The 27,908-nt window shown below is 38.2% G+C and overlaps 1 protein-coding gene across 4 annotated transcripts in view; it reads right to left on the bottom strand.

The window, feature by feature from the left end:
• Positions 1-6,831: 6,831 nt before the first annotated feature.
• LOC131676833 (cAMP-specific 3',5'-cyclic phosphodiesterase) overlaps positions 6,832-27,908 on the bottom strand; it is a 132,635-nt gene continuing 111,558 nt past the window's right edge. For all 4 annotated transcript variants that reach the window (XM_058956215.1, XM_058956187.1, XM_058956196.1 and 1 more), the window contains exons 10-12: positions 14,017-14,179; positions 13,607-13,963; positions 6,832-13,519 (exon numbers count right to left, since the gene is read on the bottom strand). In XM_058956215.1, the coding sequence (XP_058812198.1) occupies positions 13,457-13,519; positions 13,607-13,963; positions 14,017-14,179 (583 nt within the window). In that variant the 3' untranslated portion in view covers positions 6,832-13,456. The remainder of the gene's footprint in view (positions 13,520-13,606; positions 13,964-14,016; positions 14,180-27,908) is intronic.

Raw genomic sequence — 27,908 nt, 5'->3', positions numbered from 1 at the left:
GGGAAGGATATAGAGGTGTTATTAGCGAGGGGGAAGATTTCTTACAAAACATTCAAATGCCTACACATAATCCTGTCTATTGTAGCACAATTCGAAATCGAAGCTTCTCTGGGGTATCTAATTTCTTTACATGGGTAGCAGGCTATCAAAGAAAGCTTCATCTTCATCCCTGTCGCGAGATGAAGCTTTCTTCGAGCAGTTCTAGCTTCCTCTGCTCAAACTCTAAAAGATGTTCTGCTTGAGCGTTCTTTTCGTTATTCTTTTTATATCGTTTGGTGGGAAGCGGGACAGGAGCACTTGATGATCGCCCAGTGGAGCTATCAGCTACCTCGAATGCTTCTAGTTGACTAGTTGGGATTTCCAATGCCTCGACGTCCTCAAACACTTTGCTTTGCGGCTTGAGATTGCCGCTTGAGATTGCCACTTGTTTGCCGTTTTGTTGTTGACGCAAAAGGTAGACTTTTGAAATGCGGTCAGCTAGAGGAAACGATTTAGTGGCCCGCATCCCCGGATCTCAACACCGGCAGCTTACGCAGTTCGTGACCAAAAGTGTCACGCAAGTTTGTACAGCTTTTCTTTGCAACATCACCTGAAATTTTAAAAAATATACGCGCAGAAAAAAGATTTGTAGGTTCAATAAAATTATGCATTAAATTCAATAAATTAAATTATTGGTCGGGAGACAATAAAATTATTTATTGAATTCAATAAAATTTATTTATTGTTTCAATAAAACAAAATTATCGTTCCGTTTTTCAATAATTATTTTATTGAAATTAAAAGAAAATTATTGATACTAAAAATGTATTTATTGAAAGCAAAAATTTGTTGTTGTTCTAATAAAAAAATATTTTCAAACCAATAAGTTTGTTTGTTAAAGTGATAAACAATAAATGATTGGATTCAATAACACATATTTTTGGTTTAAATATGCTAATTTTTTCTGCGTGTTGGCTTTAGAACCAGTATAACATTTGAGAAAAATCAACTCGGTCACTCACTGTACTCATTAAAAACAATTTAAAAATTTTTTATAAATTTTACTTACCAAGTATTCCCAATTCATCCGAAACATCTTTCCAACATTGGTTCACAAGGTTCCGGTAATTGCGGGATTGTTGGTCCCACAGCGCACACCTATAGAAGACGGGTCCAATGAGTGCTGCGACATCGACAAAAACATCCTCATCCGTCATAGTGAAATCAAATTTTGAAATTTATCGCTTCATTTCGCGCGAAAAACCTGTGCATGTACTGGTTGGTCGCTCATCGCGCAAAAAATCGCTTGGCGCATCGCATCGCTTCGCTTCCACTCTGGCATATACTGTATTATTTTGCAGGAATCAAATGAACGGAGCTCGTTCGCGCGTCGTCGCGCGATGTGTCAAAAATCGCTTCGCATCGCGAATCGCGTTCACTCTGGCATCCCCTTAAGGGGTTACACCACCGTAGAATTTAAAAAAAATTATTTTCTATTTATAAGCCTAAAATGTGCTTTAGGATGTTAAAAATAATATCCCAAAACATGGAAGACGTAAACAATACATAAATCGCCGCTGTTGTGCTATCTTATGACAAACGCTATTTTGGGGTAAACTGATTTAGATATGCCACATTACTTGTCTAAAAAATCTCTACAAAGTGACGTTTTTAGTATTTTGAAATTCTGCTTGGTTACTGAAATATAGCGAGAAACGTGCTGAGATTTTTTTTGTTTTTTGCTTCAAGTGACTGTGTCTGGGGATTGGCTCAAGTTATATTGACGTATAAGATGTTTTTATGTGTAAAACTATCTGAGAAACACAATTTCATAAACATTTTCAAAGTACAAAAAACGAATTGTGAGAAAAATGCAGTTTAAGCTTTAAACTGGAAATATAGCATATTTGACAACCCTGTAACCAAAAATAACTATTTTTTATAGATTCACTGACTCATTACCATTAAAATGCATCTCATCGATTGTTTATAGACTAAATGAAGCCAAAGATATGGATAAAAGTTAATAATTGATGCTTTTTTCTATGGAAAATTTTCTATGCACGGTTATGTCACGCCATACAAATTTTGTGATATGACACGTGTGAGTGCGAACTTTGTAATATTTGAGAGGTTAATACAGCATAGATAGAAGCATCAGTTGTCTTCTCTGAATTGCTTATACCATATATAAGTTTCAAGATATTCAATCTCAAACTTTAAAAATCGTTTTTGTCGAAATGTGCTAAATGGCGCTTGTCATAAGATAGTACAACAGCGACGAAATGTTCAAATTTTCAATTCTACCGCCACACTCGAAATCACTTTTTTGAGCTGGTCGAAAATGTAACTCAAACAAATGATTTTTGATCGCTTTGAAATTTTTACAGTATATTAAAAATTGATTTCTCCAGCGACGTACTTAGGATTTTATTTTTTTATTGCTTAACTCTTTTTTAGTTAACAATTTTTGATTTTTATGACATTTTCGTCGTTTTTTCACTTAAAAGTGCGCCGTTTAGCGTAAAATCAAAATATCGGAAAAATGCTACGTACGTCGATTGCTATTGACATAAGGAATCATAAAAATTTTAGATTTTGGCTCTAGGTAAAAAATGACTGGAAATAGATTTCCGGCCGTAGACCTCTCCAAAAAAAACTTGCATGGGGGAAAATGCTGCTCGAAAAAATTATTTTGCGTAATTTAATACTTATGTTATAAATGATCTCGATTCACCTCTTTGTTGCATCAAGAAAAATGCTCAAGATATGCCTATTTCTTCGTGCTCTAGAGTGGCGTAACCCCTTAAATACGACCGACGAAATCTGCTGTAATCGGTCTACACCCGATTTCGTCGGTCGATTGGGAAATTTATCAACTGTTCAATTTTTTATGGGGTATTTTTGAAACACGTGCAAAGATTCAATATTATTTTGACCGTTTATATGACAATCCCTCCTCCCCTTAAGGCTAATTTACAGTTCGGGAAACGAGTCACGGGATTTGGGTCCCTGTGTGTTTTAAATGGAGGATTTCAAATCCCGTCGCGGGAAATGAGTCTACACAAAAAAGACAGGTTTCAAGGTGTAAACCCGACCCGTGATGTTTCATCACGGGAAACTCTCCACACAGAAATCTGACCGGGAAGAAAACAATACAAATTGTTTCCGACGTTTGGCCTCTTTTGTTTTTTTCTGTATTTTTAGAAGCAGCAGAACTTTTGTTTTGATAGTTTAGAGAGATTTCGACGGAAAATATTCCCTGATAGAATTCCGGCACAAATCCCTTAGCCCATTTTCCGAACTGTAAACTAGCCTTTAACTGGACTATACCTTATTATTGTGCATTGGTTGGTGATACAGTAGAAAAATAAATCATTTTTGCGTGACTCTATAATACTTTTGTTTTATTTCGAATAACTCATTTTGTATGTATCGGGGAAAGAGACAAACATAATCACATGCCACTGCGATTTAGGATTTGAATGAGGTTGAAGAAACTAAGAAACAAACCTAAAGATGAATCTTCTTATCTTTTTTGTTCTGGTATTTCTTTCTCCTTTGCTAACACCATCAAATTGGAACTTAGAAATCAGAAATACTCTCTTGAAAAATATTTCATTTAATGACGACCAGCGTCTAAAAATATATTTGTGTAATGTATCCATTCTAATTTCCTTGTCGTCCATTTGGTAAGAGCCTTGATGGTATTTGGTTTGAAATTTAGCTACTGTTTTCCTACTTTGTGTATGTAGTAATGCATGACGATTGACTAGGGAAAGACAGAATAGCATTTTTCCAAAAAATATCAACCGGAAAGTGCCAGTCGAAAGTTCGTTCACTAACCAAGTGAAAATGTTTTACTTTACCTACTAGACGCAAAAAAGTTGAAACATTGTTTCGATTTCACGCGTTCGTTACAGTTTCGTCATATCGTGCGTGGGTGAATGTCGGTTGATGTTTATGTCCTTCGGTGATGGTTGACCATTTTGTTCTGTAGGACAGGGGATGAGATTTAGACAGGTAAAGAGAGCTTATTGAGTGAAAGTAGACAGATTAGAAAAATTTATCGAAAACAAAGTCGACGTACGCTCTGTTGAAATTACACGAGGACTTTGCAATAGCTAACACATAAAGCGTTTTGTATGTTTTTTCTTCTATATATATGATTACATTAATCCTACTACTTTTAATACTTGATTATGTTAAAGAGGCACTTTATTGCGCAAAATTTAGATGAACTTCGGGCAGCTTTCCGGGATAGATGCTTTGGAGATGAATAATTTTAAGCTTGTATAGATGTACAGTATTTTGAAAATTTCAAAAATTGCACTGCAGTTAAATTCCAAACCAAAGCAAACAGTTGATTCTACTGTGTCCTCATTTTTTACTTACAATTTGTTCATAATGAATCTCGTATAATAGTTCTGCATATGGCATAAATTTCGTCTTATTTTTTTTTCTAATTTAAAACAACTTATGTTATGTTTCTTCGAAACTGTAGATGTGCGCGTGGTCAGGGTAATTATAAAATGATTAGTACGAACGATAGACATTTACATTACTACGGCTTATATACTTTCTGTTACTATTTAATACTGCATAGAGTAACCATTTTTGCCTGAACTATGAATAAATTGGTCGGATTGTTTTAACATGGTTTTTTCAAAAACAAGCGGGAGTTCAACAAAACCTATGGTCAATGCTTATCAAAACTCGAAATTTAAAGCTGCATGTAGAAGAGCAACATTTTAGTAATGCTATCGATAAAAGAATATTATAAAATCACCAATAAGGACCGCCAGTCCAATGTGGAATGTCGGTAGGAGCATCATCCCAGCTAAAAACTTTCTTCTTGAAAGTATTTTGTGTTGATACTTGTTCATATTCTCTGAAAGCACTCCAAAATGTGTGGATGGTGCTGTACAACATCCCATGAATAATACTCTTCAAAATGCTTATTAAGGGTTTTAGCACTCATAAAGCAGGTTGATTTCTTTTCAATAAATACATCTATATTTTATAGCCTAAGTATATAAGACCACATTGGAATAAGAATGCTACATTCATCGAAGAAAATCTCTAGGCTTTGGGTACGCAAACAACAACTGAAACTAATTTAGATTTACCTTCCCTCAGAAGCTTTCTAATAAAATAAATTCTGTCCCAAAATTGCGTGGCGAGGGTCAAGGAACGGAAAGCAGTCAAAATAATCAAATTACAGTTCTGGGAGGAATTCGTGAGAAATATCTCACCGAACAGCACAATTGCTGAACTATGGCGCATAGTAAATACCCTGTGTGGTGGTCGACATAAGCACACTTTGCTACTCAAGCGAACGGATGGGTTCACGGATGACCCCGATGAAGTAGCGAAAAAGTTGGCAAAATACTACAATGAGAGATCAACAACATCTAGCTATTCGACAGCGTATAGATCGATCACTCGAGTCCGACGTTGTATATATTACCCATATCACCATTGATGAACTATTTTGAGTGCTAGATAAAGGATTGCGTTTTTATACGAGTCCCGATACGGTAGGGTATCCCATGCATCAGCGACTTCCATTGTCCCTAAAAATGATCCTTCTTGAGCTACTGAAAATTTGGCATAACGGCGCTTCCTTGCTGGCGGACCGATTCCGGTTTGAACGGATCATCAATTGACGGCCGATTACCGAATTAGAGTCAAACGAGCGACTCGATAAGCGACAACATGTTTTTCGATCCGGGCGTGGCACAAAAACGTATCCGGCCGACCCACAGAAATCATTGCCAATAGTAGATGAACACAGTCTAATAACGTCTTTGGACTTAACGAAAGTGTATGACACGACATAGTGATATGGGATTCTACGTACATTGAAAAAGTGGCGAATACGTGGCCGCATGTTGAATCTACTACAAAGTTTCCAGGCTGAACGTATGTTTCAAGTTTGTCTAGCAAGAACTGTCCCGTGCGTCCATGACCTGGAAGATGGAGTCCACCACGGCTCTGTTTTGTTAGTAACGCTATTTTTCATTGAGATGCAGCCAATCTTCAATGTTGTGCCAAACGGAATAGAGATATTGTTGTACGCAGACGATATTAATTGAATCCTGCGAGGTAGAAAATCGGATGCGTTGCATCAAAACAACAGGCTTATATTAAGGCTGTCTACAAAAGGGGGAAAAGGGGTGGCTTCGCGATCTTCGCCACAAAGTCATTCAACTTTTTTTGTAATTCCAACGCGCTTTGCGCAACATCAACATCGTTCGGGTCGCAATTCCATTCAAAAACCAGCTAGGAATTGGTCGGTGTTGTCAGACCGGACTAAGTACATTTCGAGAAAAACGAGCTTACTGGCCGATGAGGCGGAGCTACCCTCCCGATACTTGCGCCTGCCTATAACCGGTTGCATAGTTTTGCTTTCGGTGCATTAGTGCGGCATAACTGTCAAACTACTCTTTGAAGGAAAATTTCGGACAAATCGTTATTGGAAGTACACAGTTCACAGCAGTCAATAAATGAGAAAACTTTTCTTGAGCAGCTGTGATTGGCGAGTAACGGTGTGTTCGGAATTTCCACTTAATGTGAATTTTACCAGCTTGGTTTATATGCCGTCATCATACGTTTTTGTCGAGAAATCTACCCACTAACCCGCCACGCACACCTACCCATGCTTCGAAGAAACATAAATGATAATTTTGGCCAATAGTCTAAAGCTATCTACACCGTTCGGTATCATTATTATTGAAATTCTAGTTACATTTCCACGTTTGTTTTGTCTCTCTTGCTATTTCTCAAAACTAGTTACACATCGATATTTGACTAATTATTAGCATAATCAGACAGTTGTATGTTTCTCTCTTATTTTGTTTGTTGTGTTTTTCAATATTTGTTAGTCTTTTTACTAATTGTAGAAGTTTTCCACTCCAAAACAGACTGTTTTCCTGTACGTTATCTTTCGCTTGTATTGTGTATTGTTTTTCTTTTGTTTCTTTGTATATTTCTAGAGTTTTTGCGCTAAAAAAAGAAAGATTCCTTCTTCGAATACATAGTTTTGATACTTCACTGATGACGATGTTCGGTTTAAGGATGAAACTAGTGGCACATTGTACCATAGTGCAGCAGTGCAGTGCATCACTCGGTACGAATTCGTTCTGATGAGACTTATAAAATATCTTGATTTTGGTTTGACAGTAGCCCATCTCATGACACAAAATGGAAATGCAAACCGACAGCTCTATTCCGTGTTCTGATACGCTTTGATGAAGATGGATTTAGAGTAAGGTATATGGGAAAAAGACTATTAATTGCTAGAAGAAATCATTCCACAGTGCAAATTAATCACAAACAATATTTGACGACAACTCAGCTACGTTTCATCAATAACGACATTTTGCCCTATTTCGTTTCTTTTCTCTGATATTGCTTCCATTTTATAATTACTTACGTTCTAGCATAGTTATTTTTCCTTCGGTTTACAATATAATATCATCAGTTGTGTAGCCATTTCTATTTATTAACCTACGTCCCAAACAATATATTCTTGCAGATTGTAACTTAGTTTTGGCGTAAAGTACTTACTGAATTTAAAAAGAAAATCACATGACTCTCTGAACTACCCAGCACAAAATTTATCAATATAACTAAGGAACTATTTTGTATGTTGTTGCACCGAGATTGCTTATTTTCTTGATCGTTATTTAAACTTTATTTATTTCAACTTTGATTAGTGCTTGTGTACGTGATACTTTTTCATGAATGCTGGTAAAAAATCTCGTAATTAATAGTTCGCCAGGTCCCTATAGGAATATTTGCTAGTAAATTAAGATAAAAGAAACCTTGTTGGAATTAGTTGAGTAAGCTGATTTTTTTTATCTAGGTGATCAGTAGGGTGTCCCAAAATAACATCATGTTGAATAAGTCATTGGGCTAACTTCTTAAATGAAAGGCTAGTGTATTAGGACTACTTTCTTCTTTGGAGTGAATTTGCGCTCCCTACTGGTGGCGAATTTTGATTTTTTGAAAAAATGGACCGTTTTTGGGTAATATTTCAAATTAAAGCCCGTTGAAGTGGTCCTGAACTGTCTTAGATTTTTTTATTTTTCTGGAGATTCCAATGGAGAAGTTTGGTTAGTTAGTTTGTCCAAATTTTGGATTTTAAGAGCTGCGCCTAATTAGTAAGTAATTTTTGGTGATTTCCATTAATTTTTTTTTTCAAAGCTGGGTGTATATAAATTTTTTTAAAGTAGTGAACGCACTTCAAACAGTTGAGGCGAATATAGCGGCGTATATTTGTTGCAGGAAGTGTATAGCTACGACAAATGGGGTATGAGTTATTTAAATTTTCGTTATATATCCTTTGACATTTTTAGCAATTCATCAAAAATAATACTGTTCCAAAAAATAAAACAACTCAAATGTGCTTAGATCGCACTTTAATTTTTGGGAAAATAGAAGGATAATGATGAAAAATGGACTATTTCGGAATCGTGTGATCTAAACCGTAAATATCAGTTTTTCAGCATTCACCTCACCCTTCTTCACATTCATTTCTTTTTCTTCACTCTAAGGTTACTAAAACGGAAATGAGACTTTATATACAATATCTGAAAACGCCATTCAATTGAGCATTCAAATATACGACATAACTCGATATATTTGTTTAATTTTCGTCATTTTCAACCTAGTTAATATACTAAACAATTTTTAAATAATTGTCAAATGCTAATAAAACTTCCTTGACCTGATTCAAAGTCTGTACTAACAGGTTATCGTGCTCAATAAAATTACAAATTCAAATTCAAATAAAACCGATTCTGATGTACTAGAGGCAAACGGAATGCGCCATTTTTATCATTTTTCTTCTATTTTCCGAAAAATGAAATGCGGTCTAAGCAAACTTAAATTGTTTTATTTTGTAGAACGGTGTCATTTTTGATGAATAGCATAAAATGTCAAAAGGTTATATAATAAAAACTTAAATAACTCATACCCCATTAGCCGCAGCTATACACTCTCTTCAGCAAAATTACGCCTCTATATTCAATTCAACTATTTGAAGTATTTGCTATACTTTTAAAATTTTGTAGGTACCCAGTTTTGAAGAAAAACTAATAGAAAACACTAAAAATTACACTTTTTACTAAGTTTCAATGGCCCTTCCGCTCTTATAATCCAAAAGTTGTACAAACTAACTAACCAAACTTCTCCATTTGGATCTCTAGACAAATAAAAAAAATCTAAGACAGTTCAGGACCACTTCAACGGGCCGTAATTTGAAATATTACCCAAAAACGGTCCATTTTTTCAAAAAATCAAAATCCGCCACCAGTAGGGAGCGTTTTAGCGAATTCAATCCGAAGAAGAAAGTGGTCCTAATACCCCAACCTTTCATTTAAGAAATGAGCCCGATGACTTTTTTAACATGATGTCATTTTGGCACACCCTATCATCACTGATAATATTGGTGCGTCGTCCTCGTTCACAAGCGTGTGTCCAGCATTGGTTATGTACATTGATTCCCACGCGTTCAGGTGCGCAGCTTTCCGTATAGTTTTCACGAGCTTCGCGCTGTCCCAGCCTATTGTGTGATTGTGGACCGCTACACTGGAGTCGTTGGCTCTTTCGTGGTTAGCGGCACGTTTATGTTCTCGAATGCGAACTCTGAACTTTCGGCGGTTTTGTCCTATGTATACTGCGGGGTAATGTTTTCAGGGGGTTTGGTAGATCCTTGATTTTTAATCGGTTGAAACCTTGTCTTTAAGGTTACTCAAGAGGTCTTTCAGCGTGTTACTACTTTTGTATGCGACTTGGTAACAATGGTGTTTTAGGGTGGTTTGAACCGGGTTAGTGATTTTGGGATAGAACGGCAAGCAGATTCTTGGTTCCTTTTTTATCCGGCTCTAAGGTTGTCGCGTTTTGTCTGTGCTTTTTCCTTTGGTGTTTCCTTAGAATTTGTTCACAAATTATTTTTCGGTCCCATTCAATTCAGCTACCTTGTATATATTATCCCGCTTGGCCTTAAAGTCTTCATTTTCCATCGGTACATTGAACAGACGGTGGGCCATGGAGTGGAAAGCTGCCTGTTTTTGAGCGCCAAAATGGTTGGCTTCGGATGTTATGTATCGGTCTGTGGATGTCGGTTTACGGTAAATCCTGGGCGCGCAAATGTTGGCTGAGATTGGCCGCATAGACACTGGGTTTTTATGAATTTTCGGCAGGCAGTATAGTGAAGTGACTTTCGAGTTTGGGACGTGGAATCTCCGTTCGAATTTTACTTCTCCCATCAAATGGGCGATTTTTTGACGGACAGTGCTTGCCTCCTCTATCATTACGTTGAGTTGGTCTTTCGGTTTACCGTTTTTATATTTGTATTCTTCCTGCGGACCAGTACTACACATGTCGAGAACGCGACGATCGTAATCTTGTTTGTCCACGATCACAACAGCATTTCCTTTATCCGCACGAGAGTACACCACGTCCCGAGCTTTCATTTCGCGAATCACGTTCGAAACATCGGTGCTTGACCTTTGATTTTCGGGTTTACTGTTGGCTTCATCCGAAAGGCAATGCTCGAGATCATGACGTATTGTTGACTTCGACGTGAAACTGTTGTACTGGATGGCGCTTTCAATATTATGCACTGTTTCGGCAAGTAGGGTATACGAGGGAGGGACTGCAAAGTTTAATCCCTTATTCAGCAGATACGGTGATAAACTCATAAGCTTATTCTCCGTCGGAGTGAAATATATTGCGTCATTTTTATACGGTAATACGAGAAGAGTTGATAATAGATTTTTGCTCTTCTTTATTTCCTGTACTAGGCTCTGCAGAAAATGTGAAAACAACGAGCGACTATTGCTGCAAAATGTATTTTCCATGTTTTCAGTAATCGTTGAATTTAGTTGCACTTCAAAGACTGATCCAAGAATTTACAAATTTAGCTGCTTTTAAAAATAAAATTTAATGTTTTGAATGAAGCTTCTGTTGGCGTTATACAACTATAACTGCAATCAGTACCTTTATTTAATTTGCATGAAATGATTATGTCCAACAAAAGCATACAACACTTATTTATATGTGCACCAAAACATTTTTAAATTTGTGTTTAGCGGTTTAAATTTTATAATGACGCTAGATTATGATGTTTCATGCTATTTTTAGACATTTTTCGACAAAAATTTCGATTGTCAACATTTCGTGTAATGTAATCCAAAGGGGATTTTTTCGAATATAATGAAATCAATATCAAACGCCGCACCCCCTTAATGATGTCCGATTGAGCCAATAAATTGCATAGATTCCTTTTCCGATGTTTTTATGTAAGACTTTTTGCGAAAATTTATCTTCCCTCTTGAACACCCTTAGTTCCATCCCCGTTCCAATTTTTTTTTCAAAAATTTCTTCACCAGTGGTTTTCTGAGACTCCTAGCTTTTGCCATTTGTTTTCTTGTTCTGCTCCCCGATCGTGTGTTGAACAGCGTAATCAGTATCGAATAGGCTATCTCCAGATGTAGATGGTATTAGGGTGGCTCTTATTCTTAGGGTGTTTCAAACGAATTGACAAAATCTTCTTGAAAATGATTCACTAATACCCTAACAATGTTCCGAATACGTTGATTGATTTTCGTGAAAGTTAGTTAAAGAAGGGTAGAGAAAAAGCTACTTTTTTCACATTTCAAGGATGACTGCTTTTCGAAGCTGTCTCAGTTGAAGCTTAAGGCTCAAGTTCAGCTTTACCACTGGATTATCCATATAAAATCTTCTTAAAACTCTAAAATAAGAAAATCAGTCGATTTATTAAATCATCACGATTAAAATCATGCTAAATAGCTGCTAGAAAACTATCGGCTTGGCTGAATGGTGCTTTTGAAAAAGTGGCTGTGGTGTTTCATTGCGCAGTTGTGTTGTGTACCCCAGCACGTTGTGGTAGTGTGGCAAAAAATCACAGTCTCTTTTTCAAAAGCACCATTCAACTAAGCCGATAGTTTTTCCAGCAGCTGTTTTGCATGATTTGAATCGTGATGATCTAATGAATCGACTGATTTTCTTCTTTTAGAGTTTTGAGAAGGTTTTATATGGATAATCCAGTGGTAAAGCTGAACACATTTTTTCCAACACATACTATCAAGCGTTCAATTCTCATAGACACTCACCTAAAGTTCTTTGAACCTTTAGAATGTCTTTCCGGTTTTTATTGTTATATCTTTCGTGCTCTCTTTGTCAACAGTTTCAGAAAACAACAAATAAACACCGATACAGCAATCTTTGTCAATGAACGATTACTCTACTGGTTACTGGTTTGCTAATGATTCAGCTATTATTTCTTTTCGTTACACTGACGCACTTAATTTACTGTTCCAAAAAAGTTCTGAAATTTTTTTCTCGCGCATAATAACAAGATTTACATTCTCATGCACGTACGAACAAGGTTTCTTTTACCTTCCGAACTCTACGAAAAGGTTCGTACCAATTAACATACATTTCAAATTTTTAATATTTTTACCTGATGTAAAATAATCTTTAAACCATGATAAGCAGTTGATATAGGATGAATAATATTAGAAAAACCTCTTTAATTCTTCCACAAATTAGTGCGTAATATTTACTGCTCTATACGAACGAGATTGGTAGCGTTATGTGATGCTGAAACCAAAGTTATTTATTCTGTTGTGCTTATTGAGCTTACAGTCAACCGAAAGATAAAACTGAAATTCAAATGCTTTTCCACATAATCGAACGAAAGGTGCCACTAATATTTATTCTCTTCCCTATCTGCTAGCAAACTATTTGCGGGTAGTTCAAAATCGTCAACAAGAAGCTAAAATATTCCTTTCATGACACACAGATGACAAAAAGAGTTGATAATGGAGGTCTGTTCGACAGTATGCTATCTTGTTAGAGGGTCACTATTAATTAGGATAACACAAATATAAAAAATATTCTCTTAGGGCGATCCGATATTTTTTCATTAAGAACCTGCAGATCGTTTGTCCCTCTTTTATACTTATAACTAGAATTAAAAATGTTTTTTGGTATGGACACATCTTTGCTATTCGTGTGGTGTGTATATCTGTTATTTATTACTTTTTGGTATCAACATATACATCTCAGACGTATCAAAAATAAAGTAACTTATTCGTACAAAACATTGTTGTCCGTAAAATCTTTCTCAACTAATAAGTTAATAACGAATTACATATATATTTTTGTTTTAAATATATAATAAACGTAGGGAGCCTGCCCTCACGCGTGTAAGTGTGAATTTGTATGTATATATGTGTGTATGTTATGTTTGTGTTGCTGTTTGGTTTCATATTCCATTCGTAATGATTCGCCAACAATATTGCATCACACGCTATTTGCCATGTTGTGGGTACTGGTCTGAATACACGGTTACAGTGTTACGATGGGTGTGTTCCATTTATAATTTTTTGTCCTCTTTATATGTCGTGTGGTCAGTACTACAGGGGATGGGGATGGTTATTTACTGGTTCTCTTCGCGATGTGAATCATCGTTCTCTGAAGCGCTTTCCTCTTCGAGTGTCATCTGCAATTAAACGTAAGTAGATCAAAGCCAAAGATTTTAAAAGGAAAACTTTGCAACAAAAATATAAAAAAAACCGTGCTGCCTTACCTGGAAGCGAATCTTGTCCTCCGCCTCGTCCATCGCCGGTGGCGAGGGTGGTATTAAGCTCTGGTAGTAGTCACGGTTTTCCTCCAGCGTGTCTAGAATATCTTGTGCATCCGGATGCACCAAATCGCCCCAGGTCTCCCACAGCGGATGTACGATGTAGTCGATGAAGCCAACTTGCGACTTCTCGATTGTCGCATTCTGTCGATCACACATCGGGCTGATGTCCATGCCGGCAGCCCGTTCCTTGTCTCCCTGCTGGAAAAACTCCTCCATCAACAGTGAGACCCACTTTTTGTACAGGGGTAACGGTTTGGTGGGATTGCTCAGATCAGCACAGTGTACCATGTTCTCCAACACCTGTCGATTAATGGATGATTTAAATGAAACCTTACTGCAATAGTATTCCGTACCTGTATCCTGTCAGTATAATTGTCCAACAGCAGAACTCCGGATCCAGCGACCTTTTTCGTCTCAACCATGGTTTTTAGATCAGCCAGCAGTGTCATGTGCTTTGACATATCCGTTGATAGCACCATATCAATAACCATCTTTCGAAATGTTTGACGTTGTTTTCTGCAAATGTTCAACAAGAATATTTGAAATTAGAAAAGAAAATTCCATGAATGTGATTGTATTTGGAAAGACCGTGATTTAATAGACTGGATGAGTTGAGACAATTGTCGTACATTATCGTGATGCATTTAATTTTGAACCAAAGCCAGGTTAGTCTCGCTTGCAATCATGTGTGAGTTTTCAATAATTACATAAAGTTGGTGATCTATGTATAAATAACGAATAATATTTTTTTAAGCTTTTTTTAGAGTAATAGTTTTCTAATTCATCTTAGCACCTCTATTAATCCCATCTTTTCATTTAATTTATTAATATATTTATTCTCTGTGGATGAAAATGTTTAAATACAATTGGCCAGCTTTTTAACCCAATTACTTCTCTGTGAATAGGTTTAGGGTGAAAATTGAAAGTTTTCGTTGCAATCAAACACTAGTATTTCACCAGCTTCACTTTGTCGAAAAAATCCGTACACTAGGCGAACCATTTACCTGCATGTACTGAACGATTACGCTTCGTTACTGAAACATGTCCGGATTGTTTCGTCGCAGTTGGTCAGCTTACGCATGAGGGAGAAGTTAGCTATAATTTGACCGCAGAAAAAGGATTGGTGGGTAATGTCAGGAACATAACCAGAGTGAAGTAGAATACGCTTTTGCCTGTTAATTCAAATGCAGCAATTGTTGCAATGTTCTATAAAATTGCATTGTAGTTTTCGACAATAGAATACAACTATTTGATACTTCATATGGCCTATGCTATCCAGCTTTTTTTGGGTATCATAATAGCTGCCGTAAACGCCGTAATATATCAATTGACAATAATTGTTGACACTATCTACTTGGTAAGAGAAATCAACTATGCTATATTTCACCCTAAGGAGGAAAATTTGGTAAAAACCAAAATTTCTCACTAGGGTGAAAATTTGTTGGTAAAAACCAGTCTTTGTACAGGAGGGCACAAATCCTTATTTCATACTATGTTGCGTTTCGGCTTCGCCTCATCAGAAACCGACACTAACACATTGTCGGAATAGATTAGCGCCGGCTTGACGCAAATCCCTTAAAACTAAAACACACTATGTGTTTCAATCAAACGACTGATCAAACGTGATGTCCCGTTCGAGCAGAAGTTCTGTTTATGCCGATGAGACACAAGTGAAGCCGAAACTTGTCTTGGCTTAGCAGGCCTATGCGAAAGCACTATGCTATATTTCACCCTAAGGAGGAAAATTTGGTAAAAACCAAAATTTCTCACTAGGGTGAAAATTTGTTGGTAAAAACCAGTCTTTGTACAGGAGGGCACAAATCCTTATTTCATACTATGTTGCGTTTCGGCTTCGCCTCATCAGAAACCGACACTAACACATTGTCGGAATAGATTAGCGCCGGCTTGACGCAAATCCCTTAAAACTAAAACACACTATGTGTTTCAATCAAACGACTGATCAAACGTGATGTCCCGTTCGAGCAGAAGTTCTGTTTATGCCGATGAGACACAAGTGAAGCCGAAACTTGTCTTGGCTTAGCAGGCCTATGCGAAAGCACTATGCTATATTTCACCCTAAGGAGGAAAATTTGGTAAAAACCAAAATTTCTCACTAGGGTGAAAATTTGTTGGTAAAAACCAGTCTTTGTACAGGAGGGCACAAATCCTTATTTCATACTATGTTGCGTTTCGGCTTCGCCTCATCAGAAACCGACACTAACACATTGTCGGAATAGATTAGCGCCGGCTTGACGCAAATCCCTTAAAACTAAAACACACTATGTGTTTCAATCAAACGACTGATCAAACGTGTCGGTTTCTGATGAGGCGAAGCCGAAACGCAACATAGTATGAAATAAGGATTTGTGCCCTCCTGTACAAAGACTGGTTTTTACCAACAAATTTTCACCCTATTGAGAAATTTTGGTTTTTACCAAATTTTCCTCCTTAGGGTGAAATATAGCATAGTGCTTTCGCATAGGCCTGCTAAGCCAAGACAAGTTTCGGCTTCACTTGTGTCTCATCGGCATAAACAGAACTTCTGCTCGAACGGGACATCACGTTTGATCAGTCGTTTGATTGAAACACATAGTGTGTTTTAGTTTTAAGGGATTTGCGTCAAGCCGGCGCTAATCTATTCCGACAATGTGTTAGTGTCGGTTTCTGATGAGGCGAAGCCGAAACGCAACATAGTATGAAATAAGGATTTGTGCCCTCCTGTACAAAGACTGGTTTTTACCAACAAATTTTCACCCTAGTGAGAAATTTTGGTTTTTACCAAATTTTCCTCCTTAGGGTGAAATATAGCATAGTGCTTTCGCATAGGCCTGCTAAGCCAAGACAAGTTTCGGCTTCACTTGTGTCTCATCGGCATAAACAGAACTTCTGCTCGAACGGGACATCACGTTTGATCAGTCGTTTGATTGAAACACATAGTGTGTTTTAGTTTTAAGGGATTTGCGTCAAGCCGGCGCTAATCTATTCCGACAATGTGTTAGTGTCGGTTTCTGATGAGGCGAAGCCGAAACGCAACATAGTATGAAATAAGGATTTGTGCCCTCCTGTACAAAGACTGGTTTTTACCAACAAATTTTCACCCTAGTGAGAAATTTTGGTTTTTACCAAATTTTCCTCCTTAGGGTGAAATATAGCATAGTGCTTTCGCATAGGCCTGCTAAGCCAAGACAAGTTTCGGCTTCACTTGTGTCTCATCGGCATAAACAGAACTTCTGCTCGAACGGGACATCACGTTTGATCAGTCGTTTGATTGAAACACATAGTGTGTTTTAGTTTTAAGGGATTTGCGTCAAGCCGGCGCTAATCTATTCCGACAATGTGTTAGTGTCGGTTTCTGATGAGGCGAAGCCGAAACGCAACATAGTATGAAATAAGGATTTGTGCCCTCCTGTACAAAGACTGGTTTTTACCAACAAATTTTCACCCTAGTGAGAAATTTTGGTTTTTACCAAATTTTCCTCCTTAGGGTGAAATATAGCATAGTGCTTTCGCATAGGCCTGCTAAGCCAAGACAAGTTTCGGCTTCACTTGTGTCTCATCGGCATAAACAGAACTTCTGCTCGAACGGGACATCACGTTTGATCAGTCGTTTGATTGAAACACATAGTGTGTTTTAGTTTTAAGGGATTTGCGTCAAGCCGGCGCTAATCTATTCCGACAATGTGTTAGTGTCGGTTTCTGATGAGGCGAAGCCGAAACGCAACATAGTATGAAATAAGGATTTGTGCCCTCCTGTACAAAGACTGGTTTTTACCAACAAATTTTCACCCTAGTGAGAAATTTTGGTTTTTACCAAATTTTCCTCCTTAGGGTGAAATATAGCATAGTGCTTTCGCATAGGCCTGCTAAGCCAAGACAAGTTTCGGCTTCACTTGTGTCTCATCGGCATAAACAGAACTTCTGCTCGAACGGGACATCACGTTTGATCAGTCGTTTGATTGAAACACATAGTGTGTTTTAGTTTTAAGGGATTTGCGTCAAGCCGGCGCTAATCTATTCCGACAATGTGTTAGTGTCGGTTTCTGATGAGGCGAAGCCGAAACGCAACATAGTATGAAGAGAAATCCACCCTATCGCTGTTTTGGACATTTATTCAACGAACGCACAATGTTACTGTCAAGCTGGCGTAAACAACTATTTGTATGATATGGACAAGAGGGTGACGTGACGTCATATTTTCGTAGCCAACATAAGAACTTTGTTTGTAACAAAATGCACGAAATTATTACTAAATACGAACGAGTAGCACTATAGTTTACATCAAATCAGAGAAAGTGTTCATTATTTTCTTTTGTTTACTGCTACTATTGTTTGTTGATGACATTTCAAGCGCTTTTGACGTTGTCAAACTGACCCCCATCGATCGGTGGAAAAACGATGTTGCCTATTGTCAAACTCTGTATGTAGAGATAGAGATGCCAGTTGCCTGGATATGGATTGTTTCAAACAAAGACATTGTTTTAAATATAAAGGCACGCGAATAGAAAAATAGTGAATTTGGCTGCACGGTTTACCAAGTTGTTTTGTCTGCTAGTTTTGGCAACCAGGAGTTTTGTGTAAACAGCGAGTGACTTGTTGTTTTAATGAAAGCTTGAAGAATTTCTTTTGAGAAATATTTCGTACAGTACACTAAAAAAAAAGTAAACGTTATGCCTATTGATTTTACACATAGATTTTTGCAATTAGCGGAGGCAGATAGACACTATTTGCTGGCACATAAACCTAATGTGTGCATTTACAAGACATATTAATCTTACATTCACATTTCATAACTATAAGGCACATAAAACCCGATTCTATAACAATACGCACATATAACTTATGTGTGCGCGTACATAGTTTCTACAGTTGACACATAGAAGGTATGTGTGCGCGTGATAACATTAACATTTCTTCTTCATATGGATTTTAAGTGGTTTATAGCAAATAGAATTAACGTTTGAATTTTTTTCAGTGTACTCAATCATGCAACTCGAAAGCGCATTGATTCACGTAACTGTGCCTGTGTAAATGTTTTTACGGTTGATGAGTAATAGCAATATTATCGCACAGTTGATGCCATGCAAAATTAATATTTATGACGAATATCATGATAAGAGGAGAAAACTAGTCAATAGGTTTATAATGTTCTGACTTTACATCTACCAGTTATATAAAATGAGGGACTAGACAATCGATCAATGGCTTTGTAATGTTTAAAATGTGTTTAAGTTTAATTTACTCGTATTTTATTTTTATCATAAAAATTATTTAGTATGTATGTATATAAAGTTTACACTCTTCGTATGTAAACATAATTACATGCATTTCTTTTAATTTCAATCTCAATACTTCCCACGAGTTACTTCCTGAATCCGCCATATTTGTTTACAAAACTTTGCTCGTTTGGAACCGTTGTTTTGGGTTCGATTAGAACATTTAACTTCAGTCTTCGCGCATCTCTTTCTGCTTTCAAATTGAAACTTTCAATATCATTAGGTTTGTTCCAGTACCAGGAGAAACTGGAAGTACTCCGGAGAAAATCGTTCCTGTACTCTCTTCTTCTCTCTTTTCTTCTTCTGGTAGCAAACCGGAGTAAGAAGGACCAAGTATTTTTTGCTCATGTTTACTCCGAAGTGACTTCCGTGTACTAGAACAAACCTATTATGAACAAGAGAAAATTGACCATCGTGTATACCAAAGGCGTTGTTTATGTTTGAATGTGTCGACAGTGAAGTCAAATCTACCTATCGAACATGTCAGTGACAACCTATCGTGCAATGTAAACCAGAATTCTTTTTTCGGATAATATTCAACCAAACTAATAGCGTTGATAGAAGTTATATTATTCCAAAACAGTAAGTTTTCAATTACTTCATATGAATTTATTGTGTAACTCGGTTGAAGTCACTCAAAGTTACTGCAAAAACCAGTAGTTGCCAGAAACAAAGAAGTAGTCATCATTTTATTCAGTGTTGCGCATTACTCTGTATACGGACTCTTTAATACCAGCCCCGTGAATACTAAATGCCTCCAAAGGCTAGTAGCGCTAGCTACTTTTCAAATGTTTGAGGACTGTTCATATGACCTGTATAAGTCAGTTTTAATGTGGGATTTAAGATATTGAATTATTAACAATATATGATAAACCGTGTTTTTCTTGCATCGATTTTTCTCCTTCAAATCCGAACGAGTTTACCACCTGAGCACCACTTAAGCATATCAAAATAAACTTTGCATTCGACAAGTTTCAAATCGATTCAACAACATTGACTCGTAGCAATGTAAACGTTGCTTAAAGCGCACTCGCTGCCATTTTTGGCAACTAGGGCGGTGGTCAGCTATTTTCGTCCGCGTTCCTTATCACCTATTTTATAAGGTGATTCATCAACAGTGCTATCTTTGAAAATGAACTACCTTGGTTATTTAACTAATTTTTCCGATCTTTATTTATTGCAAATAATTATATTATTATTAGGGTAAGGTGGGGCAAATCCGACCGTTGGGTAAACCCGACCCCCCTTTGTTGTCGAAAATCGGAGATACTACGGGAACTAATATTAATGTTGTCGTGTAGAGCATCGAAAATAATCATAATGGTGGCATGGCAGTATTTAATTAGTCTACATTGAGATGCTCAAACGACAATAAGTGTGTTTTTACAACTTTTGATTTGATTTTTGTGCATCATTGACTTCAGGATATTTCTGATTGTTAAAGTGATTGCATAAAAATGTAGGTGGATTTAAAGTTTTTGATTAAAGTCCTACAAAGTGCATAAATGAATTTACTCCAACTTTTTTCAAATTTTTTTTCAATTGCTTCGTAATGATAAATGACGCGGTGGGGCAAACCCGACCTCTAAATAGTGGGGCAAGTCTGACCGCTTTTTTGCTAAGAAAATATGTATTTATCAAATTGCAATATATTTTTATTATTATTATTATTTATTTTTTTGAGCAAAGGTTCATAATTGCAAACGAAAGACACAAAAACGTGATGAATATAATATTCGTCTAGCAATTGCTCCGATGCAAATGGGAATATCTTTACGTGCTCGTGATTTTGACATTCAAAGATTGACATTGAATTCCATTTTCTTCATGTTACAATTCAATAACATAGTATTCATTGATTTATCATTGAAAAACCATAAAATTTAGGTAATATCTCTACTAAATCAACCAAAAACATAGGCGGTCGGGTTTACCCCACCATTTTTGAAAACAGCAAAAATGAACTTTTTCGTAAAACGCTTGTATCTTAAAATTCTCCCAAGATGCGGGTAAAATGTTATAAATGCCCAGAAGCCTAAGCTTTAATTTGGTATGTAATACGACTTGATCCGACTTAAAATGAGAATTTTACAGCCAAAACCGCTTTCTAGGTCGGATTTGCCCCACCTTACCCTATTCATTATATTCAGAATTGAACATAGTGTGTCGTATGTAATTTTAAATGTTCTTTGATTTGATGGCATTGCAAGGGAACACGTATCCGTCGGTTGATGCCAATCTAGCTGACATCTCTTTGGACTGAGCAAACTAATTTATTTGTTTGTTTAGTGTTTATTTGACCAAATAGGGAACTAATCCACTGGACATTTAATGTGCGTGAGGAACATGCATGGTATTGTCTGAGTGAAAAAAATGGGAATTGATAGTTTCTCGAGAAGAATCAGAAGCCAGCTACCAATTCGCAGCAGTCATACCAGCACGAAGAACATACGTTTTATTGTCATATTCATTGGCTCACTATTAGGCCAATAAATCAATTAAATTAACCCTCTAGTTCCCAACACCGCCTCTAGGCGGTCTCTATAAAAATCTAAATAAAACTACTAAAACATGATTGTATGTTGTCATCCGCACTATCATTTCTTCCCAACGCTCACACCTTTCATACACACACATTATTTGAATATTCGTAGCTTTCTGTTAAAGGCAATTGAAGCTCAAAGTTGAAAACTCGAGGAAAACGTGGAAAAAAATTATTTTGTGTTTAGTGGTAATCTTCATTAAACAAATTTTAACTATTTTTGGAAATTTCAAAAACTAAAAAAAATATTTTTGAGTAGCCTGTTACTAGTATTTCACTGTAGATGTGAATTGGTTTAGTGGAATAATTCGGAAGTTTTGGTTTTTTGGTAAAATACTTTGCCCGCCTAGAGGCGGTCTTGGGCACCTGAGCGAAAAAAAATTTCAGTCTTTAGTGATTACTTATCGTACCAAAACAAGCATTATGTGCAATTTTAGCTGAAAAGAAGTATGTTTTAAAAACTTTGGGTTAATGTTGCTGTTAGAATATAGATATTCTTATCATTTAATAATATTTAGGGGAGTGTGGGACTACCTGGCAGAATATTTTTTCTCCCTTTGTATTAGACATAAGGTGCTGTCTCTAGTTCTGCACTCCGAGTACTGTTTAATCCATTCTCCAATGTGTTTATGTTGCATTAAATTCTGTTTCGTACACGTTGTAAGTGAGATTGAGTTTTCGAGCGTATTAAAGTGAAGAGCCTACTTTAGTCGTATTAGGAAGGGTGCCTCACCATTTTATTAATTACTCGGAATACAATTGATGCAATGCGTATGAATTGGCACCAATATCTTTGCTGCTTCTTATGAACCATTATGATATCAAAAATCGCCATTTGAACCAATACGTTGAACAAAGATGGCTAACGCCGCTCTAACCAACGGTTTTGCATGGTTAGGGCGAACATAGGCTCATTACCCTAGGTATAGTTATTAAATTTCAGCATTTTTGTTATTTAGGGCTAGTTCAAAGCTATTCCACGAATGACCAGGTTTTTCGATAGCGCGCGAAAACAACATTCCTTGGCCGTATATGTAACCACAAGCAAAATTTGTTTTTTTGTTTGTTTTTTTGTTTGTTTACTTCGGAATTTCACATGAAGAAATTCGAAAATTTAGCTTTTGAATACAAAGTGTGCGCCGAAATTAAAATGCAGGAGCATTGGGGCTGAAAAATAATAACAAATCTCGATTGATTTGCAGTTTTATTCAAAAAGCATCTCACGCGATCCATACTTTATCATCAAAAAGGCCAGGTGGCATCATAGTGCGTATAGTCGTAAATTGGCGAGATTCCCGCGTCACATATTTAAAATTCTGTAATGCAGCTAACAGTCTGCTCTTTTATGCAACGCATTCACTTTTACACGATCTTAAATTAAAACATTAAACATGATAAGTGTAACCATCGCAGACCCTGGACTCCCCTACTATAAATTAGAAGTCAATAATTAAACAACCAAAGCACTAGAGAAATACTCCTTACATTTTAGGCATTTTGCGTTCTGATAGAGTCCAAAATATAAGCAACCATCTGTATTCGCTTATGTTGAAGTAACCAGGGAAAAAAAGTTTTTATTTTAATTCGCCCAGGTGCCCAACACCACCTCTAGGCGGCCTACTTATTTTAAGGCTTTAATGAAAAATCCATTACTTTCAAGAATTTTCAATATTATTTTCGTTTTTCTCATCACGAAGCCCACCTCCAAAAATTTTTTCATGCCAAAAAAAATTTGGGCACCAGAGGGTTAAATCAATAATTTATGGTCCATTTTATATTGTCGATAGCACTCCCGACAGCCGGCTGTCCGGAGTTCAAGTTGTTTTCGATGAAACAAACTCTCGATAAACGGTTATCCAGAGGTTAAACACCTTCACATCGCGAACATTTACGTATCCTAGTCAATAGACTATTCAAACTTCTTATGCACGAAAATAAATTCTCAGTCGCATCGCTTGCTTGAGGCGAATCCTGACTAACAACCCACCCAGTGGCGTAGTAAGAAAATTTTTCGGGGGGGGATATGAATTTTTTTATATATTTGAAAAAATGTTCAAAAATATTCTGAGCAGGAGAAAAAAATGTTCAAAAACCAACAACTCAGGGAACGGGTTTGGGTAGTCAAGGTAGGAAAGCTAGCTGTTGGTATAGAATAAATGCTCTTCCTCTACGAGGACAATCTGGGCGGCAAACTTCAGACTGTCTAATCTACTGAGCCCTTCAGTTCCCTTGTGCCATTCAGTACCACTTCCTCGTTGAGCTTCCGACTAGTTCGCGAACTACTCGGTCTAGTTTTCGACGCTAGATCTAGCCTACTCCGACGAAAAGTTCCCCGGCGAGAGAAGTTCGAGCCAACCAGCCAGGTGCTGCGGTCAGTTCGGCGATTCCGGTAGAGTAGGGCATCCGGTTTGCTGGATCCCCGGCGCGACTGGTGGTGTATCGTCGCGGTCCACGCGGTCTCGTTCCCGGCGGTGAATCTGACTGCAAGCTGACGGAGAGGTCCCAGACGAAAGAAGTTCTCCCGATACCGATTCTTATTTGGTTTCAGTACCACAACTTCTTGATCCCTTTGACTCCGTAACCGGTGCCATTTAGCACCGCAACTCCTTTAAGCCATTTAGTTCTCCTCTTGGGCCATTTAGCACTACTTCCTTGATGGTCCATTCAGTCCTCGACTTGTTCGCGAACAACTCGGTCTAGTCCCCAACGATGGACCTGACCTACTCCGACAGAGAATTCCCCGGTGAGAGAAGTTCTCCCGAGATCGAGCTAATCAGCTAGATGCCGAGGTCAGTTCGGCGATTCTGGTGAAGCAGGGTATCTGATGCACTGGTGCGCCGATGACCCGCGACTAGTGGTGTCTCGTCGCTGTCTACTCAGTCTAGTCCCCAGCGGTGAATCTAGCTTACGCTAACGGAGAGTTCCCTGGCGAAAAAAGTTTTCCCAATATCGATTCTTCTTTGGTTTTCGCTATTTTTCTATCGGAACAACCGGTGGGGTGCCGTGGTCGGTCGGGCGAATCCGCATGGAGCGTGACGTCCGGTTCGCTGGCGTTTCGACGACTCATACTCGCTGCTCTGTTGCAGTCTATTCGACTAGTCCTCGGCGGTGGATCTAGCTTATACCTGCGGAGAGTTCCCTGGCGGTGATTGCTCTCCCGAAACCGTTGTTCGATGTCCATTCCGCTGTAAGGCGGTGTCGATCTACATCAGCGGTTCTTAACCTTTTTCTTACCACGGACCCCTTAGATATCACACTGGGTTGCTGTGGACCCCCACAGATAAACATAAATTTTGTATGCTATCAATATGTTATTTTCAATTTGTTAGGAAACAAGATTTGAAATTCAATATGCACTCGGAAAATATATTTATCTTCGCGGACTCCCAGCAATGACTTCGCGGCCCCCTAGGGGCCCGCGGACCCCAGGTTGAGAATCACTGATCTACATCATATCTCTGTTTACTGCGTTCCATGTCCCTACGTCGCTTGTAATTCTGTAGGCTACATTATCCGGGTTGATGTCCGGTCCTCCCGTTTTAAGTAGCTCCCTGCACGTCCCTTCAAACCTCGGACATTCAAAGACTCTGCTCGGACATTCAAAGACTTCAAACCTCGGACATTCAAAGACGCTCCGATGTCTCCTCGACGTTCTCACACTCCCGGCACAGTGTTGACGTTGCGTACCCACACCGATGAAGATACTCCTTAAGCATCTGTGGCTCGGTAGGAGCTGTTTCAGGTGGAAGGTTATCTCTCCGTGCTTTCTATTGACCCACGTCGACAGGATTGGATGAGCCGGTTGGTCCACTTTCCTTTCTCCGTATTATCCCATTCCTGCTGCTACGTCACCATCGAATCGATTCTCAACATCTTCCTCACGTTTCTGACGTTTCATCGATTGTAGCACTTGACATCCTCCGTCAGGGTAATGCAGATGGGAATCATCTCGGCGTCAAGGCATACTGCCTCCGGTACGCAAACGCGACTCGTACGACCAGCAGTCGAAGAAACCTGTTCAGCTTTTCGCGGTTTCACTTGGTTTTCAGCGCCGCACCCCAAGCAGAAGCCCCATATCGCAGTATCGATGACGAAACACTAGATAAAGACCCGACATTTCGCATGTGTAATCTACGTGGTTGTTTAAGCTCAATCAGTCGTCGATTATCACTCCAAATTGCTGCAGTGCACGCTTCGATGCATTCACATGCTCTTCGATGGTGATCTGTATCCGCTGAACCGCTTTGCAGTAGCTGTCCAACAACAAATCCGTCTTGTAGTGAGCTATTTGCAGCCTGACCCGTTCATCCAGCTCTCGATCGCATCTATTGTCTCCGTCACTGACACCTCCATTTCTTCAAGTGTCTCACCGTTATTGACACATCGTCCACGAAACCAACGATTTTCACTTTCCTGGGCAGCCGCAGTGTTAAGACCCCACACTAATAGAATATATTCATAAATCGCTAGGAATTAATTTCGTACAAACAACTTTCATAAAATATACGAATTTTTCGTACATATGATGAACCGTTCGTAGTTCCATCGAAACTCTTTTATTTTGTATTACGAGTTTTTCGTGAAAACTACGAAATGACTTTCGTTGGCTTATTATGAAACAGCTTCATTCAGCAAACGAGTCGTTCGCTGTTATATACGAATATCTTTATAATATTTACGAGCACCATTCATCAAACAGTCCACGTCAAAAGAGCAATATGGAGTCATTGTTGATAATCGTCAGATAATTGTTGTTGTCTGACTATTTAGTAGTCGTATCCGTGTCCGCCGGTTGCAGGAAGATTCCTTGAACCTCTTTCGCTTCCAGTTGATTCAGAATCTGGAGCAGTACAGAATCGATTGAGCCGTCGCGAACTGCTCGTTGATTTTGTATGAACAATTTTGAGTTTTTCTCTGCCGGAGCAATATCGGTGCTGTCAAACATCGATCCTAAAAGATCGAATGCGACCAACGAAATCGTTTGTAATATACATAAACGTTTATTTAAATAAACGAAACATTTCCTTTCTTTCACGAAAAATAATGTCGATAACTTTCGTGCAATGTAAACTAAATAAGTAAAATTTACGAAAACTTTCGTTCATCAAGCGGCCATTTCTTCGTACCACAATAAAATTGATTTGGCAACATCGATTTTTTTAAATAAAAAAACGATTTTGTCAAACATCGATCCCAAAAAAACAAAAAGAGGCTAATAAATACGAAAACTTCTAAGATAAACGAAAAAATTCGTGCGACCAACGAAATCGTTCGTAATATATACAAACGTTTATTAAAATAAAAAAACATTTCATTTCATTCACGAAAAATAATGTTGTTATCAACGATAACATTCGTGCAGTGTACATACATTAAATGTGTAAAATTTACGAAAGCTTTCGTTCACCATACGGCCATTCTTATTCAAAAAAAGAACGAAACTTACTATTTACAGGGCACGAAAATACTTCGTTGCAGAAAACGACGCATAAATTCGTGCATTACATGATTCATTATATTCACGAATGTATATTATCAGTGCATCCCATTCCAAAGTGTTGGACAGAGAATGGAGCCCTGAGTAATGCCCGCTATGACTCGCATCGCCTTCTGCCCTTTTGTTCGTCTGGTACAGCAGTGCTCTACTCTGGAAGTAGCTCTTCAGGATGCCACATTCTTTTATGCCACGCTGCGCATTGGTCTATTCGAGGCTGAATGGCCCGGTGACTTCCGCCATGGTTGGTATTCCATCCGGACCGGGGGTTTTCTTTGATTTTAGTCACATCGACGTGTCTTTGAGCTCGTCGTTAGTCACTTGCCACTCGACTGTGTTACCTCCTTCTTCTTCGCCGTACGGTGTCGGTGACCAGGTATTTGTATCGTGATTCGGGAAGAGACCCTCAACGATTATCTTTAGCTTACCCGGGCATGTTTCAACTGGTGTCGACGAACCCTCGTCTTCATCATGACGACTCAGTACGCGTCCCCCAGGGATTGACGTTTATTTCTCAGCACAGATACTTATGGCAATTGGCTTGCTAAGCTTGATCTCCCGTTTTAAAGAGTCCCTACCTTATAGATGCGCTCCGATCTTGCGCTCTGAGCCCGCCTTCTGGCTCTAAGACAAGCAGCGTGTAGCGTATTGAGTTACTCATTTAACCAGTAAGCTGCACGCCGTCGCAATCCTTCTTGTTAGCCGTCAGCCGTATCAACGTACTTGATTCCGTTGTTCGCCGAAGTAACTCAACAAAGAGGTTTTCGTTAAAGGCGTTCGTCTTCCACTTTAGCTTGCCGCCCGTCTTTCTTCGTGCTGCAGCAGGGTTCCATTGGCCGATGCGGTAGCGAATCGCCTGGGGGTCTCTATGGGGATACTTCTCTCACACTCTCCAGTCCATGTTCGCCGTCAGTCAAGGACTACAGAATGTGGCGA

This window comes from Topomyia yanbarensis, chromosome 1 (assembly GCF_030247195.1).
Source record: "Topomyia yanbarensis strain Yona2022 chromosome 1, ASM3024719v1, whole genome shotgun sequence".
Lineage (NCBI taxonomy): Eukaryota > Metazoa > Arthropoda > Insecta > Diptera > Culicidae > Topomyia > Topomyia yanbarensis.
The sequence above is the reverse complement of the archived record's forward strand: the minus strand, read 5'-3'. Positions and strand labels throughout refer to the sequence as shown.